The sequence below is a fragment of the Hydra vulgaris genome, chromosome 05, assembly GCF_038396675.1.
Source record: "Hydra vulgaris chromosome 05, alternate assembly HydraT2T_AEP".
Classification (NCBI taxonomy): domain Eukaryota; kingdom Metazoa; phylum Cnidaria; class Hydrozoa; order Anthoathecata; family Hydridae; genus Hydra; species Hydra vulgaris.
In genome coordinates this window covers 43525719-43545384 of record NC_088924.1, presented here as the reverse complement: position 1 = coordinate 43545384, position 19666 = coordinate 43525719, and the positions used below count along the sequence as shown (strand labels likewise).

Here is a 19666-nt window from a genome sequence, read left to right as displayed (position 1 = left end):
ATTGATCCGAAACTTCTGGATGTTCCACATTCTGAGAGATTGTCAGAATCAATGTTGCACCAGCAACAAGGGTGTTTGCTTGAATGGGATTGAATTCCGCAAATGATGTTGGCCAACTTGAGATCGCATGAAATGCAGAAAGAAACATCATTTAATTGAATGATGTTCATCATCAATTTGACGTTCTCATACGTTTCAGAAACATTTTCAGCGATGGCAACTATGAGCTGCCGTTTGACACCTGTGTCTCGGGCAGATGAGCTTGTCAGCAAGCGAAGACTTTTTTGTTGAGGACTTCTTGTTTCATCATCTTCATCAGTTACCTTGATAACTGCTAAGCTCATTTTCAAGAATGATCCTCCTCCATCAATGCTAAGCTTGACAAAATGATTGGAGCCGTATTCCCTTGACAACAACACCTTGTTGGTTAAGTCCTCAAGATTTTTGCAGTGAATGATTGTTCTCTTCTCTTCAGCTTTTCCTTTTTCTGCTGAAATGTTGACAACTGATAGTTGAAAGAAATCATTCAACAATTTTCCTACAGCAGCAAACTTTTGCTGGAAAAATGGCTTAACTAGTCGAGTTTCTATTGCTTTGTTAAGTGTTGAGGCAAGTTGTTGCATTCCCGTGTTGGATAGTCCTGTGTTCAACTGAACATTTAACAAGCTTTGCATTGTAAGTGTTGAACTGGTTGATTTGCGTGCAGATGCTGGGCCTAAAAAGCAAATGAAATAAATTGAACAACTTTTTGTTACTTGTGAATGATTACAACAACAATAGTTATGAGTAAAAGTGATTCCCACAGAAGTTTATTATTACCTGGTGTTAATGGAAAAAACTGCCCTCCTCTTGCTTGACTCAGCCGGACAGTTCCTCCAGAAGATGCATCCTTTGAGCTGATGATGGCAGATGCAATTTGCTCAGCACCAACAGGATCTGACTGGACCAATGCAAGTTTTGGTGTCTTGTTCCGATTGTGCATGAATGTCTGAAACCTCTTGCAAGAATGGACAAACATTGTGTGCATCTTTTCTCTGATGACTGTAAGCGGGACTTTGGTGAAGGGCCAGGCTTAGAAGATTCACCTTGGTCAAGGTTTCTGTTCTGTTCTTTTGGTGCCAAGGGATGTTTCTGGTTGAGCTTGAGTTTTGCTATTTGGCAAATGAGGCAGTCACATGGACCAGATGTTCGTGTCAAAGGCTTGACAATGATTGCAGAGAAGTTGTAGATTGCAGGAAGTGAAACACTCATGTCCCCAGCATCTCTTTTTTGCAAGAGAGTTCGGCAAGCATTGCAAATAGCCTGTGGGACTCTTTCATCTGCAAAGTCAATGTCTGTTTTCAACAATTTGTGAATTCTTCCAATGATAAAGCCATTTAACTCTCGGTCTCCTTTCCTCATGCAAAGAAAACAAACAGACTTTCTGCATTCTTCATGTGTTTTTGCTTTATTTGGCATTTTTGATGCTTTATGTCTTCATTTTAAAAAATGATCTTCATTTAACAAGGAAAAATAATTATGAATGTTTTTTATTTCATAAATTTCATGATAATCTTTATGTGTACACAATTTTTTTGTGTACATAATCTTATTGTGTACTTCATGCCAATGGAAGGGGGATGACAGGGAAGGATTTAACCCTTTTTAATTTGAAAAGTTAGTGCATGCATGCGTGCGTGCGTGTGTGCATGTGTACATGTACATATAATCATTGCTGATGCTTAGTCATTACAAAGTAACTAAATTCAAATGAAATTCATTTTTTTTAATTTCCAATAATTATTTGACCTTCTGGGATGTTTGAAATGACTTAAAATTATTTTATTATGATCTCTATATACCTACAACTTAAAAAAATCACTGTAATTTATGTTTTTGAGCTGTTTATTTTTTTGGAAAATCTTGGATTTTGGTTATTTTCACTATATAACTTAAAATTGAAAAAAATGGCTCGGACGTAGTTAAAAGATTTCAAAAACAGCTCTAAATGTTCACACTAGGTCTATATAGTGCCCATCTAAAAGGATTTGTTCGGTCCTTTCGGGTGATGTTAGCCATGGATATTTACAGGGTGTGGTAAAAATTGAAATATCAGTTATTTGAAATGTCCAATAGAAATTTTTTAGTAAAAAACTTCATTTTTTGAAAAAAGGCTAGTTTTCTAGAGGGAGCCAAAGTGGCTAGTTGGACAAAAATATTTTGCAGATCTATTTTTTTTTGTGGAGTAAAAGAATCTTTTTCTTATTTAGTTTAGAAGTTTAATCTTATGAGTCAGTTGCCAGCATCATGTCGTGTCCAAGAACCGAATTCTAGAACTTCTTTGAAGAGGAGGTGACTGAAAGTGCAGCTGGTGAAAGAGTAGTCCAAGCAACGTGCAAGCTCTGCCCGGCAGTTGTCAAGGTTGCAGATCATAACACTTCTGGGATGAGGTTCCATCTCTCTAGAAAGAATACTGATGAATTTGCCCAAAATTGAACAAGACAAATCAGAAAAGAAGAGGTAGGCTGATCTTGCTTTTAATGAGCTAGAACAGCTATTATGTGACAGTTGTGAAAAATGAGTTTTAAATTGAGTATTCCTATATTTAGTATGTTCAAAATTTAAATACTACAATAAACTACAGGCTTTAGCCGCTTTACAGCGTGTACATTGTAATGTAAAAATCTTACAAATTTTTTTTAATTTTAAAGATATACGACGAGGATGAGTCCTATGAAAAGGATCACGGAGACAAGGTTCATTTGGTCATGGACAAAAGAGAAAAGTCAAGGAAACTTGGGCAGTCCATCAAAGGTCAACCAAAACAAAAAGATTGATGCTTGGTTAAAATATAAACCTCAAGACAGAAATCAACTTCGGGGTGATTTGGAAATTGCAAAGTTCTTAGCCAGATGCAACATACCATTTAGCTTTGTTGAGCATGAAGGCTTCCATGATCTGATTGCTTATTTCAACACAAAAATGCAGATCAAGGCTGCCACGCAACACGCTCACGTTATAAGTAGGATATATATATTTTATTGTACTTTTGGTTAAGTAAATGATTTTGCGATAGTTTCATTTGGTTTAAGAGAGGAACAGCTTTAAAGATTTTGCATAAGTTTTAAATCAAACTTAAAATCTCAAGCCCCTTAATCTTAATTGCACTAAAAATGACGCCGTAAGTCCCATAACGCCATTATTGCATTATTGCTGTGTTTTAGTAAGTTAGTACCTCCATTTCTAATTTTAAAATCATTGCCTTCTAGACCTGTCCGCGCCAATTTTTTTTTGTAAGTTTTTTTAAATAACTCTAAATTAATATAAACGACAGTTTTTGTTTTTTTTTCCTTATTTTAGGTTACCATTAGTTAACAAAAACGGGAAAGCAGCAGTGAATCAAGTTCTGTAAAAAGAGTTGGCAAAAAGTCCTGGATTCGCCATTTCTTCTGACATGTGGCAAAGTCAGAACTATGACGCCTATCAAGCCATCACCCTCCACTTCATCAATGAGGATTCAACCACCGGATGTTTGTTATTGGTGTGTCACTCTTTTCTGGACGCCATACTGCAGAAGCTATTGCAAACAGACTGAATCAGTAAGTAAATTTTTTAGAAGTTTTTTTAAATTAGTATAGTAGTAGTTACACGACTACTTTAACTAACTATTACTAAGAAGGTAACTACGTATTACTTGTTAATTTTCTGTGTCCAAATTTTTATACAGTTTAACATGTTAGTGATATTACCCGTTACATATAATATTTTTATACCTTTAGTTATAATTTTATAATATAATATTATAACTAAAGGTATTAAATTGTTATATGTAAATGTTAATTTGTGTAATATTTAAACTTAATTTTTATTTTTACTTTTAGAATCGTCTCAGAAATTCCCGAAAATGCCCGACACAGCTATGTTGTTTGTGTTCATGACTCAGCTTCCAACATATAGGCAGCCATCCCTAAATGCAAGTTTGTTGACGAGTCTCTGCTCTGTGTTGATCACCTTTTAAACTTGGTTGTGGAAGGTGCAATTAAAGAAGCCAAGTCAAGCCAAGTTGAAGGTTTGGATCTGGAGTCAGCCATTAAAAAAGTCACAGAACTGTCATCTCTATGCCCCAAGTGCTCTTTGTCAAAACAGCGAATCAAGAAGGGGATTGAAACCATGTTGTATAACAACGACATAGTTGACAAGGAAGAGTTAAAGTATGTGAAAATTATCTCACCTGTCAAAATCCGCTGGAACTCCACATTAATGATGATTGAGAGTATTGTAAGAATGTGTAGACCTTTGAGCTCAATTAGGGATAATCCAGGTTCTGACCCAAACATACTTGCACCCGCTATTCCCAGTGAGGATGAGTTTGACCTCTTTGACAAAATTTTGTCAATTTTAAGGAAAATCTTGGACAATTCGGAAAGCTTTTCTGCTGACAAGAAAGTCTCCATTCACATTTATATCTTATCTGTATGGATTGAAATACCGACTTATGCAAGCTATTCGTGGTGGCCTACTGCTGAAATGTTTTACCGAAAACTAGTTAAAGCCATTGATTTCCGGTTTCCAGAATGTGAAGCAACGAACTTGCACTATTCAGTCGCTAACTTGCTGAATCCTCTGTACAAGGGTTAGGCTTTAAAAAAGATTGGTGGATTTGATGAAGCCTATGACGCTCTCATTACAAAATCTTAGAATCATCAAGAATGGATCCAGGCAACACAAGAGATGGAAGCCAGGCAACAAGATGAGGCAAGATCTAAGGTTCCCAACCTGATGACGACCCTTTCTTTGATTTGGCTCGTGACATCCTAGTTAGAGTTAACTCCGCCCTAACTGATCAGTCTTCCATTACTATTGAATGGTAGTGTACCTCAAGGTACCTGCAGTCACTGGATTTGATACTTTGGACTTCTGGAGGACCAACAAATACAAGCTTCCATTGTTGGCAGAATCTACAAGAAAATGGCTTTGTGTGTCTGCATCTAGTGTTTCGTTAGAAAGAACTTTTAGTGCTGGAGGTGCTATTGTTTCCTACAAACAAACCAAGTTGCAACCAGAACAAGTAGAAAAATTCCTGTACATCCAGCAAAATTATGGCAAAGTCAAGATCAAGAGATTGTTGCTCTCTTCTACTGAAGAGCAAGCTGATGAGCTGCTGCCCTTTAAGGTCCTGCCTTTCTATCTCCTGCTACCTCTCGTGCCAGTACTCTAAATGTGATTGATCTGGCAGTTGAAGACAGTGATTAGTTTGGAACTTTAGACAGAAGCAAAAATTCAGAATTTTTTTTATGAATTTATATTTCCTTAAGTTAAATAAATTATGAAATAGAACAATGTGTTTTTTCATATCGTTTTATATCGGTATTTATTGGTTACTCTCGTTTGAAAAAGTTAGTCACTGTTCTCCAAAATGACCGCCAGGTTGAAACTCTCCCCTCTCCTGATTTTTTTACATTTAATCAATCATATGCATTAGCAAACACAATATATGTTGTCATAAAAATCTGAACTAAGTGTTAAACATGTATATTTTTAAAATTAAAACGCATAATTTTTGGCTTTTTTTCTTCCAAAGTTTTAATAGTCAGCCATTATGGTAATCAAAATAACACACACATACATACTAATATTATATAATATACTTCAGGTAGAATAATATATTTGATAGAAAATAATGTATTTCAGGTAAATAAGAGTACTATTTCGCAAACCTCCTCACTGCTATGTATCCACACAAATTTTGAGCCAGAGTCAAAAACTTTAAATGTGTCTGAAAAAATCAGTGGACTCAGTTATTTAAATCTAGGTATGGATCGTTTATACTTATGATTTTATAATTTAGAAATAAGATTTAAATAAGATTAGTTGAAACATTCTTTTTCTTTATGTTATTTTACAGCTTGATTCGATATATTTTTTTATTGTTTTTACTTATTTCAAAAATTGTTACAAAATTCTTATTATTAATTTTAGATAGACGAATTTCTCATGATTGTTGCAAAAGTAAAGATGTAAGGAATATCATAGATATTAGTGAATCACTTGCAGATAAATATGCAGAACATGTAGCATCTGGATTGTTAAAGTGTAAAATGGAACGTGAAAGCATTGTAAGTGGAGAGCAGTTCAAGATGTCTACAGGAGGAAATCCTCTCTCTGTTACAGTTGGAGTGAATGAAATTAAGTCAAAAAGAAAGAAAATTTTTTCTCATTCCAAACTAATATAGAGCTATTAAATGTATTAGAACTTTCTAGAAATAAATCCAAAAAATAATGTTCTTCTCAGGAATATAACAAGTGCTGTAGAATTGAGCATTAACGTTAAAATGATTGAATTGCAGGAAACTCTAAATATCTTTAGATGGTGGTCAATACTTCTTAAAAGTTATTGTTAATGTTTTCGAAAATTATTGGCACCTCTTCAACTTGAAGAAGTGAATTTCAGTATGGCATTTGATCTAATGTATGCAAACAGTGTTTTCGAACTTACCAGTCACTCTGGCAAATATGTCAGTCTACGTTGTGAAGGAGAGTGCTTCCTTGAAGCATGAAAACTAAGAACGTTGGTCTCCATAAACTTATGTTATGATTAATATGCATATGGTGGAAAAAAAAATTAAAAATGCAGGAATACAAAAATAAAATAAAACTTCGTTTAATTTACTTAACAGAAGATCAAGAAATTTTTCTTGAACACATTGCACCTCCACCTGAGCTTCACACTATGATGGGAGTTATGGATAAACTCGGTACTTTGCTTTTATATGTTGAGCCAGCTTTTCAAAGCTGGTTGGAAACACATTACACATTAATGAGTGGGTACTATGGTGTAGGTTTAGATGGAAACAATGCCAATAGATTTATGTCCCTATTAGATATTTTGGAAAGGGTTGTTACCTTAACTGCAACATACAATATTTTGCCAATAATTAGTTGTTTGCGTAAGTTTTTATTTGTGAAATCAGCTGTGCATGGTTTGAAAATGGGTACAAAAATTTCTGTTAAAATTGAAGATTTTAAAAGTTCAGTTTCTATTCTTCAACTATATACAAAAGATGTATTTGGCTATGATTTGACAGTTTTATGGAAAATACATATTTTAGTGTATCACATTCTCCCCTTTATAGAACACAATAATATTAGCTCAGGTAACCTTGCAGAACAATGTGGGGAATCTGTTCATCACAAATTTAAAAAAACTTTGATGAACTATAAAAGAGACATCGCAGTAAAATTTAATTTAAACAAACATTAACATTAATATCATTTGTAATACAAATGTATCTATATTATGGTTTAAATAAATAAAAATGGGTTATTTTGACGACCATAATGGCTGGCTATATTAAAACTTTGGAAGAAAAATGCCAAAACTTATGCGTTTCAATTTTGAAAATATACATATGTAGCACTTAGATCAGATTTTTCTGACAACATATATTGTGTTTACTAATGCATATCACTGATTAAATGCAAAAAAATCAGGAGTGGGGAGAGTTTCAACCAGGTGGTCAATTTGGAGAACAGTGTAGTAGCAATATGCTTTATTTAAGTTGAAAAATCATGCGATATTATTGGTTTATAGCAATATTTTATCTTTATGTTATCGTTTGCATTTCCAAACACCCTTATCGTATCGTTATAGCTATCGGTATTTTTTCAAAACGCAGTTCTCGTATCGTTATAATATCGCTTCAAAATAATAACGATACGCAGACCCTTAAAACAAACTTCATCAAAGAAATCCGTAAACAGTAATACTCCTAGTAAAAGTATTACATTAAAAAAATATCTGACAAAAATACATATCTGACAAGTTTAAAAAACAAGTCAATAATAGGAATAAAAAAAAATTTAAAGAATTGACTGAACTCTTCCATAATGTCATACTTAAAAATAAATCAGCATGGTGGATACCCATGCAACCACAACAGCGTCAAACTACGGACGTCAAACTTTTTTATGAAAGTTATTTTGTCAAATAAACATTTTTAATGTTTTTTAATAACATTAAATGCATAACATAATTGCTTAAAGATACATTTTTATTCTAGTTATTCCAGCCACACTTTTATCCTACGATACGCTGATTGGTTTGTTTTCTCTTCTTTCTCGTTTCTATTTTCCCTCTTCTGTCCACCCCCATCCTCCTTATTTCCCCAATGATCTGATCTCTCCTGCATTTCTTATAGCTTATCTTTCCAAGAGACATAAAGTTTCAGCAATGCTTTTTATATTTCCAGCTTACATTATTGAAGGGAAATTAAAAGCGCGGTTCATAAAATTTTTTATACAAAAATTTACTTAAAGAATAATTCAAAATTTTCTCGTTGAATTTACTAACTTTTATAGAAAATATATTAAAAATGGTCAATTAGTTTGATGCATTAAATTGTGCATCTACATATTAAAGCAACACTAAGCACAAAGATATTTGTGCAAGCACAAGCAACAAGAAGCATTAAATTTTTAACTGACCAAACCTTGAACTAATTTTGGATAAGTTTTGTTAATTATCGATATTGGATTCTAAGAAAACATTTTGTTTTAACTAAGTTGTTAGAAAAATATATAGCTATAGGCAATTAATGCACCATGACTTGGCTAATGAATTTTTTTTCAAACAATCTTGGAAGCCTATGCAAAATATATTATCTGTACCAATTCCAGAGAATTTATTAAAAAGATCAATGAAAAACATTAAAGGAAGCTCCTATAAGTTTAGATGACAAGAAGGAACCAGTACAACCACCTGGATTTCAATTTAAGCGACTTAAAAGAGCCACAAGGAAGGCTACAATTTTTGCAGGGACAAATTGGTTTGTTTTACTTTAAATTTTTTTTTTGCATTAATAGTAACAGTTACTTACAAAGTTCCTATTATTAACACTGTTGTTATCATCGACACTCTTCTTATTATAAACACTGTTGCTTTGATTTAACACTGTTATTATCATTAACTCTATTGTTAAATATGATTCAGGAAAAAGATGTTGATTTCTTGAAGATTTTTTAGATTTTTAGGTAGAAAGAAAGAATTTCTAGTGATTGTGTAATGATGGTAAACAAAATGTATTAACAAAAGCACCACAAAATAAGGGAGGAGAGTATGTTGGTACTGACAAATAAAGCAACTTGTACAAAGAAATAGTTGCATTTATGCAATTATTAATGTTGAATGTCTATGAGGATATATTGTGTGAGATGATTTATGCAAAAGTTATAACAACAATCTAAGAAAGGCTTTTAAACTTACATATGAAGTATTAAGCCTGGAAAAAGTAAACAAAATGTCGCAATAGCATTAGCACTTAAACATGAAACAGCAACAGCGACTTCGAAAAGCTATTATCCATATTAAAAAGATCTCTTAAGTTTTTTAAACTCCATTGAGTAATTGGTGCGCGATTGGTATTTTAAACAAAAAAATTTTACGAAATTTTAATGGGAATTTTAAAGTCGAGGAAAATTTATTCTACCATGTTCTAACAAATTGTATTAACCGGTGTTAGCTTCAACAATGTATTACTGAAAAGGAAATTACATTTACCTAACTCTGTCTGGTTTACCCTTCAAAGATTAACCCATCAAAAAATAAAAATATTTTCTTTTGATAACCGAGACTATCGAAGCATCAGCTTTCCAATGATAATTTAAACATGTTTAAAAAAAAACTAAAATTGGAAGTTATGCAAGTTGTATGTACAGTTAGTTTAAATTTAATTTAAACTTTTTTTATAGCATTTGTTTATTTAGTTTATTTAAATTTACCTTATACTTGAGTTTTTTGAGTTTTCCTCAACACTTATATCATAGCGTTAAGTATACATGAACATACATATATTTTATAAATAATCACACAAGGTTTGAGTTGCTTTTTATAAATTAAATATTTAGTGCAACTAGTTTTCAGATATTAACCATCTTTTAAGTTTCCTCTCAAATTGAAAGAAATACAACCGTAAGTATAAGTGGGCCATTGCTGTAGAATATATATAAGTATAAATGGGCATGTATGTGTAAAATATATATTTGTAACTTTTGAAAGGCAGTAATAGTCTATTAATTTGTCTCCCTACTGTTTACAAGAAAATAAAACTTATTTAACTGACTCCTTTTCTTCATCTTAAATAAAATCAACTTAAACAAATTCTAAAAACATTTCATTTAAACTTCTTGAGATAATTATCTCATAATTGTCTAATAATATTATTAATAATAATAATAATAATAGAAGAAGAAGTACAAGAAGAAGAAGAAGAAGAAGTACAAGAAGAAGAAGAAGAAGAAGAAGAAGAAGAAGAAGAAGAAGAAGAAGAAGAAGAAGAAGAAGAAGAAGAAGAAGAAGAAGAAGAAGAAGAAGAAGAAGAAGAAGAAGAAGAAGAAGAAGAAGAAACAAAAAAATGATAAGAAAATTTAACAAGTGCTGAGAAGGTAGGAGTTTTAAGTTTTTTTGAAAATGTTTGAAGTTTCTGTATTATGGAGCTGAAAATTTATTATTCGGATTGATTTGCGCTGAGCTGATAATTATTTATCAATATTAAAGTTGCCAATTTGTCTCCAAACCCGAACACAGTAGTTGAGATGAGACTGAAAAATTACAAGATACAGATTCTTAAGGATAGTTTTATTAACATTATGGCAAGTTATTGAAAGCATGCTATTAGCCTGATTAAGTTTTTTTACGGAGTGCATCTTTATGAAAATTTCTCGAGAGGTTCGAATCTATAAAAATGCCGAGTTTTTAAAAACGTGTTCTGGATATAAACGTCTATTATTAATTTTAATTTTAGTTACATGGTTGTTATATAAAAGCTTTTGTCTTGGAAATGAAAAAAATATTAGTTCAGTTTTTTCCATGTTCAGGGAAATTAAGTTTGTAGTTAGCCTATGAACTAAACCTTTTAGATCTAAGTCTATATTCTTAAACAAGGAATAATGAGACAGGGTTGAGAATTAATATGCAAGATATAAGTATCATCAGCAAACAAATGAGCTGATGAGAAGTGGACAGAATTATTAAGATCATTAATACAAATCAAAAATAATAAAGGGCTAAGAACAAAACCCTGCCAAACACCATAAAATATGTTATTGTTATTTGATTTGTAATCGTTAATGCTAACAAACTGCTTCCAATTTAAAAGATAAGATTGGAACCAATTACAAGCAACTCCTCGGCTGCCGTAATGTTCAATTTTAGAAATTAAAATGGTATGATTAACAGTATTGAATGCTTTTTGTGAGTCAATAAAAACACCACCAACAAAATGACTAGTCTCCAGTGCCTTTTTTATTTTTTCGGTTAAACTTATTAAAGCGTGGCAAGCAGAGTATTTTTACCGAACTGAAAATCATTTTAACAGTTAAAAGTTTAAATTAAGTTTTAAAAGTTTAATTTAAGTTTTAAAAGTTTAAATTAAGTTTTAAAAGTTTAAATTAAGTTTTAAAAGTTTAATTTAAGTTTTAAAAGTTTAAATTAAGTTTTAAAAGTTTAAATTAAGTTAAAAATTTAACCAAAACTGAAAATCATTTAAAAAGTTAAAAAAACTCAAAAATAAGTATAACCTAGAATACATTAGTTTTTCAAGAAGCTTGATATTTTTAGATTGAATTGAAGTTGGTCTATCGTTAGTACATTAGAGTTTTGAGCAATTTATATATACTGGAATGACACATGTCAACTTTAAAATGTCAGGAAAAATTTACATAAGAAGGAGATATTAAATAGCATGGAAAGAATATGAGAAAATTTATAACTAAAATCAATACGAATGTTTGGGGGATGCCTTTAGGACAAAATGATTTTCAAGGCTTTAATTAAGATATAAGTGATGAGATTTCTGAATGGTTTGTTTGAGATATCAGTAAACTATGAAGATTTAGATGTTTAAGATACTTATTATAGCTAATCTAAGATGAGTGAATTTTAGAATTATGTTTATAAGCTATATTTATGGAAAAGTTGTTGAATTCTTTGCAGATTAAAATTGGATTCAAGTTATGTATGTTTCGTTAACTTGAAAGCAATTTGGAAATACATTATTGACATTTATTAGACTTTTTATGACTTTCCAGATTCCCGAAGACTTTTACATTTTCTATAAAGATTTTTTTTAAATGTATTTTTTTACTCAGTTTTATAAGATTAATTATGGTATGTTTACAGCGTTTAAAGGTAGTTTTTTGTTAAATTGTATTTTTCGGATTTTTTATCCTTAACATTTTCCATTGAATAAGATTTCGAATTTGAATGGATTTTATTAACCTTTAGTAATCCAGGACTTGAATTAACGTTTGTAGCTCTTATACTAATTTTTTTGAGTTGCACATGGCAATCTAACAACAATGTTGTTTGAGAAATAAGTGCTTTAAAACTAGAGTTAACATCGTTTTTATTGGTAATGTCATTCCAATCAATGTTTAATAATTCAGACTTGAATGATTCTTTATCATAATTTTTTAAGTTCTTGCGGTGTAAATTATGATTGCGTGGTATAAATAATTTGTCGAAGTTAGGACAAATAAGAAATTGAGGTAGGCAATCAGAAATAGAAGTTCTTAGATTTCCTGAAATAAATTTATTAGTCGTTACCTTTTAAAAGATATTGTCAATGATTGTAGCAGAATGGTCAGTAACTCTCGTTGGTAGCGTAATTAAGGGGCGAATATTATAAGAAGTAAGTAAATTTAAAAAATCAGAAGTTGCAAAGCCAGAATTTGACTTTGTATCAGAGTTATGTTAAAATGGCCAAGTATATAGACAGATTTATTTTCACAAGATACTTTTAGAGAAGGACTGACATTTTTTATTGAAGTTGTTTACATTCATGCTCGGGTGTCTATATATGCAACCAACAATAACATTTGATTCTTTGGCAAAAATTATTTCAACAAAAGTAAATTCTGAATAGTTTGGTGAGTATACGATCAAACCATCTTTTCTTTTTTAAATAAGTTTTTTTGATAAATATAACAAAGTTTCACCACAAGAAGATTCGGTTGGTTTTGCTCAAAATTATAATTTTGAATAATAATTGAATTTGTGGAAAGAGATTTTTTTTTTAACCTTTTTTCTGTAATTCCAATAATGCTAATTTCAAAACTAACTAATGGTAATATGTTCAGATCTTTGAAGTGCTTTTGTAAAGAGGATATGTTTAAATGGAAAAAGGATATAGAGTTTATGATGTCAAAGTTATGAGAAAAAAATGAGAACATTCTTAATGTCATAATATTGACAATCTATATCAAAAGATGAGCAGTTTTTCTCATCAGAAATTGAAGCATGTGATGTAATAGATTTATCAATTTGAGTATGGACTTTATTCAAATCCAATGCTGGAAAGAGTTTAGTTGATAAAGGCAAGTCATCAGTTGTAATAATTTTATTTGAAGAGAGGAGTAGTTTAAACTCATTATCAGATACATCAATTAATGGAAAGACACCTTTAATACAATTTACAAACAGCCATGATGAGCGTTTTAAATATGTTAAGTTGTACCCATGATCATAAAGCGTGCTGCATTTTGAATGAGTCCAAAATAAACATACATCACATTGAGTTGCACGGCAACTTATACTTACTTTTTTTGTACAGGCAGTGCATACTCCCCTAAAAGTAGTGGTCATAGTAAAACTAATAAGAAAGATAAAAGAAGAAAATTTGAGAAACTCAAAAGAAGTTATTAAGTTTTAAAAGAAAAAAAGACAAAATAATAATGAAAATAACAATGAAAAATAATAACGACACAATATTATAAGTAGTAATTATAATAAAAACAATTATAATAGTAGTAATACTATTTTTATCTATCGTAAATTAAGCAGTATTCATGAACAAACTAATATAAATCAATAGTTATAATCACAAAACAATGGATAATAAGTAATATTATTTCACAAACGAAAAATAAGAATTTATAACTAACTATATATTAAATAGAAAATTGTATTAAAGTTATATCTAATATTATAAATATATTAAAAACAAAAACAGAAATAGCATAAAACAATAATAAGTAAAAGTAAAAATAATATATTAATAACTAAATTAAAGATAAAAGTAATATATTTAGCAATAATATATATATAATAATGGATAATAGTAATAAATTGAAATAATTAATAAAATAAGATTAACAAAACAAGTTAAATAAAAATTATATTAAATCAAGTTCTTCTTTTCTCTTTTAATAAATAATTTTTACTTCTCCTTTTTTAATTCTTTTTCTGTGTGATTTTTATTGATTATTTTGAATTGTTGATATCTTTTTCGAATTTGAAGTTCTTTTGTTATTTTGTAAACGTTTATTCTTTATTATTGGTGTAACTATTGAACTATTTGGTATAACTATTGAAAGTTGTATTTAAATTAAGTAGTAGTTTATATGTACTTTTTCCTTTTCTTATTTCCTTTTCTTATTTCCTTTTCTTATTTCCTTTTCTTATTTCCTTTTCTTATTTCTTTTTCTTATTTCCTTTTCTTATTTCCTTTTCTTATTTCCTTTTCTTATTTCCTTTTCTTATTTCCTTTTCTTATTTCCTTTTTTTTTTCTTTTTTTTCTTTATTTTATATTTGTTCATCAAATTATTAATTTTAGTTTAGATTAAATTAAACATATTCTTTTCTTTTTCGTATTTTTGCACTTATGCAAGTTTGCACTAATGACAGTTTTTACAACTGCTTTACATTTATGCTAGCTCGCACTTTATAAAGTTGCACTTATTCAGTCTCCTAGTAAATATCATTTATGAAAAATTGTTGTTGTTAATTTATGTTAATTTTTGTAATACGTGACACTTGGATAAATCAATTCTAATCTAACAGGGGTCAACAACCCGCGGCTCGCGAGCCAAATTAGGCTCATTTAAAACTGTGTGACTCTTCATTATTTCTGATCTATATATTTTTTAACTTTATTAAAACAAATTAAAAGTTTAATTTATTCAAAAAATTCTTAGTATTTTTACCTAGTATAAATACTTTAAAAATTGTCAACATTGTATTTAAAAACTGTAAATTTATGTAAATGTTGCTTAAGCATAAAATCAGTGCAAAAAACTGTTTTGTTAGATTAGAAACGGAAATTTATCTAACTTTATTTAATTGGAATTTATTAACAAATGATAAGAAATCTTTTATAGCAAAACGAATTGTTGTGGCACATATATTTGAACTTATTTTAGAAGTAAGTTAATATTTTATACTTTATTTATTTTATATAAAATAAATAATATAATTTATAAATAATTTGAAACAATTTATTACATAATATCAAAATATTTTATTTTATTTTAAAAGTAAATGTTTTTTGAGGATCTCAAATCATTTATATTTTATATTATAAAGCATAAATGATTTGAGTTCCTCAAAAAACATTCACTTACTTTTAAAATATAATCAAATACTATGATATTATGTAATATACTGTCATAAGTTATACTATATTATATAGATTATACTTTTATAGGTTATACTATTTAATAATGAATATTGTCATAGAATATAACATTCGGCAAATGTTATATTTCAACGAGGTATAACCAATGACTTTTTAATGTTGTACCAATAGTACAATAATAATTTAAGGATCTCAAATCATTTATACTTTATATTATTGGTTTTATATTTGTATCATTTCCAGTATAAATAAATTATATATGTGTAATTATATTTAAGTACTTATAATTACATATATACATAAATGCATAAATATAAAATTATTAAAATATATATAGATATATTTTTGTATATATATATATAGATATATTTTTGTATATCATAGTTATATATATCCATAAACATAATGTTAAATATAAAATATATAGATATATTGTTATACCATTAACTTATATAAATGGGTAAGTTTGAAGTTAAGCGGCATAAAATAACTTTACATTTTTGTTTGTTCTGAGACTTGCTAAAAGTGGGACTTTTTAATATAAACATAAGGAATATTTTTTTTTTTAATTATTTAATAGACTGCCAGCCCCAACCAACCCTTCAGTCGATGCTGCGGCACTTCCTTGTAGCAGCAGGCTATAAGATAGTTGATGTAGCAGCACTATCTTGAAGTTAAAACAAAATCCTGGCATAATCAACAGTAGGTAAATTAATAAACAACTGTTTTGTGGTAATTGAGTGGATCGCATCTAAAAATCTTGTTTTAAATTAATTAGTTGCAGTTCAAAAACATGAAAAAGGAGCATGGAATACAGATGTCATGTAGTACATGTACTCATCTAATACAGATGGCAAATGAAAGCAAATGGTGGTTGTGCAAAACGTGCAAAACAATTGAGTTAATTGTTAGAATTAAATTGAATAATGATGTTAGCTTAACAATGTAATAAAGAGTGATGAAAACTAATATTGTAAAAAAGTAAAATGAAGATAACACAATATTATGAGCAAATTAGTTTTTTAATCTATAGATAAGTTATAATATATAAATATATTGCTACTTTAAATGTAAGTTTAGTGCTTTAATATCTATTTATTATTAGAAATTAGGTGCAAAACTATTTAAATGACTTTTAAATCACCTGGTACATCGTCAGGAGAGAAAGATTGTCGTAAAATCGGAGGTTATCGTAGCAACAAGCGTTAGCGCTTGACGACATCAAATAGTAATGACGATCTTCCTTTAGGCTTTTGCTTTATCCCTTTGCAAGTTAAACGCGTTTAATGTATTGAAATCATTTATTGAAATACAGAATATTTAAAGTTACATTTATGTAGATCTAAATGTGTTTATAGTTTTAAGATAATTGGAATGTGTTTTTATAATTTTTATATGTAGTATTTCATTAAGAGTATTTTTTCAAAAACAACACGATTTTCTAATGTTATCATGAAGTCAATGAGTTCTGATTTATTGGATAAACAACGTAAGATATTCTTTTTATATTGAATCTCAAGAAATTTTATTGATATGGAAATTGATATATAAAATAAAAGAAAACAGCAACAAAAAAATCTTCAAATGTAAATATATATGCTCGTAATGATTTTTTTTTTTTTTTATTTTATTATTTATACTTCTTTTTTTTTTAATTTTATTTTGTATTCCTTCTAATATGTAAAAATATGTATTACTTAATTAATGTAGAAGAGATAAATCTAATACTTTCTTATTTAAATCTTATTACTAAACTTTATAGTTTATTTTACAGTTTTATAGTTACTTTACATTTTGCTATTTTGGTTACAATTTTATACTTATTTAACAATTTCTTCACTTTTGGCTATTTTCAGGTGACTTGTGTAATTCCTGAATCTATCAGTTTGACAGGCAGAAAAATAAGGATATTAAAAAATACCAAATGTTAGCTCATGCAAGCATCAAATTGAAATGATGGTTGAAGTTTAATCGCTCGCTAACCTTAAATTTTTTATGTATTGGAATGCAAGGCAATTTTCTTAAAATTAAAATATTTGGTAATATAAAACGTTTTGCTAAATGACTGCGTATTTATAGTTTAAAATATTCCACATTTTTATATCACTCATGCGACTTTTTAGGTAGACAAACATCACCCCACTTCACCTTTTTCTTCCTGACTTGTTTTACTTTAAAATCTTTAAGTTAAAATCATGCATTTGTCTCCCAAAAGTCTCTGAGTTAAAATCTCCCGTTTATTAAAGTATTGGTTATTTATAAAAATAGCAATAAATGTTAAAAACAAACAAAATGAACCAAAAGTAGCATTAAAAAAGGCAATGGCAAAGCATCGGCTAAACACCGTTCGAAAAACGGCTGCCATGCATGGACCATGCCTTAAACGGTAAGCAAGACTTGGATTGAACCATGCTTGTCAGCCTATGGTGGCCCATGCATGGGCCAAGCCTGACGGTTTTGCTCGGAAGGTCAATAGAGCTCAATTTGAACTTCAGTTAATAGACTTGAGACTAAAAAAACTTTGCAAACAGAGCTAGATATGTTGAAAGAAATAAAGAAAAATTTGAAGTAGATCAAAAATGGAAAAAACTTTCTTTAATTATATAAAACTAAAGACCTAAGTTTAGGAAATCGGTGTAAAAATACTTGTTGAATCAGTTCACTCTTTTTTCATTTGTTAATTCAGCCCCTAAAGTCTGAGAAGTTGAATAAACAAAATGTCACTGGAGTTGATGAGACTACTTTAACTGTGGTAAAAACATCTTTCAAATTTACAATTCCGAAACACGAAAACTGAAAAACAATGCCGCTGCGCGGAGAAACAAGTTGAACTCGATACTACCAGGGACGTGGTTGGCATTGAACTTGGAACTTTTCACTTATGAAGCAAGCACTGCACTTATACTACATGATACGACAACACCACTACCGCTTTACCAATATACTCACAAAAATCTCAAAAACTTTTTGCTTTGTCTATTTGTTTTTTTAATTTATAATATTTTAAAACAAGTATTTAAGATATTTAAATGCCATAAAGAAATAATAAGTTATTGATTATAGGTTTCAGTTTTTTACACAAGCTTATTCGAGACTGTCAAAAAGTTTTTTAAAAATTTTTTAAGGAAAAATAACTCTCTACTTAAAACTAGTTGCCAACCTCTGCTATATAAGAATATTATAATGTTCTATCCCATTTATAATTTTTTTTTAGTTTGAGTGGCTTTATTTAGTGTTAAAATTAACTTAAAGTTTAGAAAAATTAATTTTTAAAAAAATATCATACTTGTTATATATGTGTAATAGGCTCCATTATCCGCAATTCTCTCGTGATTTACATTTAAACATGTGCACTGTGAATCCATGAAAAAAGCAGCAAAGGTGTCAGTAAAGTTGTTTAGACAATATAAACAGCAATCGTTTTGTGTATTACTGAAAACTGATGCTATACCTCCATTATTATCTGGCCTAGTATTTTCCTCCCAAATGCATCCTATATTAAAAATTAAACTTTTATATAAGAATTTAAAAATAACAAAACTTATGATATAAATAAATTTGCTAGATAACATTGTCCATATCACAGAAACCCTAAATACATATTTAGAACTATATACTTTGCTCAAATTATGTTAGCAGCATTGCAGTATTCATAGAAACGGTCCGCGTCAATGACCACTTTTATGAAACTGAATTGCGCTGATAAGAGTTTGAGAACATAAGATATTTAGTGCTTTCACCTCAACTGCCCCAAATGTGAGACCAACAAGTTAATAAACTTTGATAAGTTGATATTCTTTAATAAGTTTTTTAGTTTTAAACAATAGTTTCTTTGCGTTAAAAATTATGACCTTATTAAACTTGTAATATACTCAAATTGAGGAGAGTTTAAACTTATATATATTTATTTTTCCATATTACGAAATATGTGTCATACCTAATGAAGGAAGTCAAAGAGAAGCATTTTTGGGTTTAAGCTCCGAATAAAAAACGCCGCTTGACATATGTGTATGTCTATGTAAAAGTCAATCTCGTACTCAATGTACTTAAAAATGATTTTTACAAAATTTTTTTACAAATAAGATTTACTCTATAATTTTTATTTTATCTGACAAATAGATAAATAAATAATAAAAAATATGGTAGGCAAAATATAGGGACAAATAATACCTTGCAAATTTTTATTATTTTTTTTTTGTGATTGTTTGTTTGTTTCTTTATTTTGCCGTTAAATAACTTTTACAATTTAAATATTTAAAATAAAAACACTGGCGGG

The 19666-nt window shown here is 29.3% G+C and overlaps 1 protein-coding gene across 1 annotated transcript in view; it reads right to left on the bottom strand.

Moving 5' to 3' along the window:
* Positions 1-19666, bottom strand: part of LOC136080071 (uncharacterized) — a 112716-nt gene that overhangs the window by 85824 nt on the left and 7226 nt on the right. The window contains exon 2 of the mRNA XM_065796684.1: positions 18677-18883. Within this exon, the coding sequence (XP_065652756.1) occupies positions 18677-18883 (207 nt within the window). The remainder of the gene's footprint in view (positions 1-18676; positions 18884-19666) is intronic.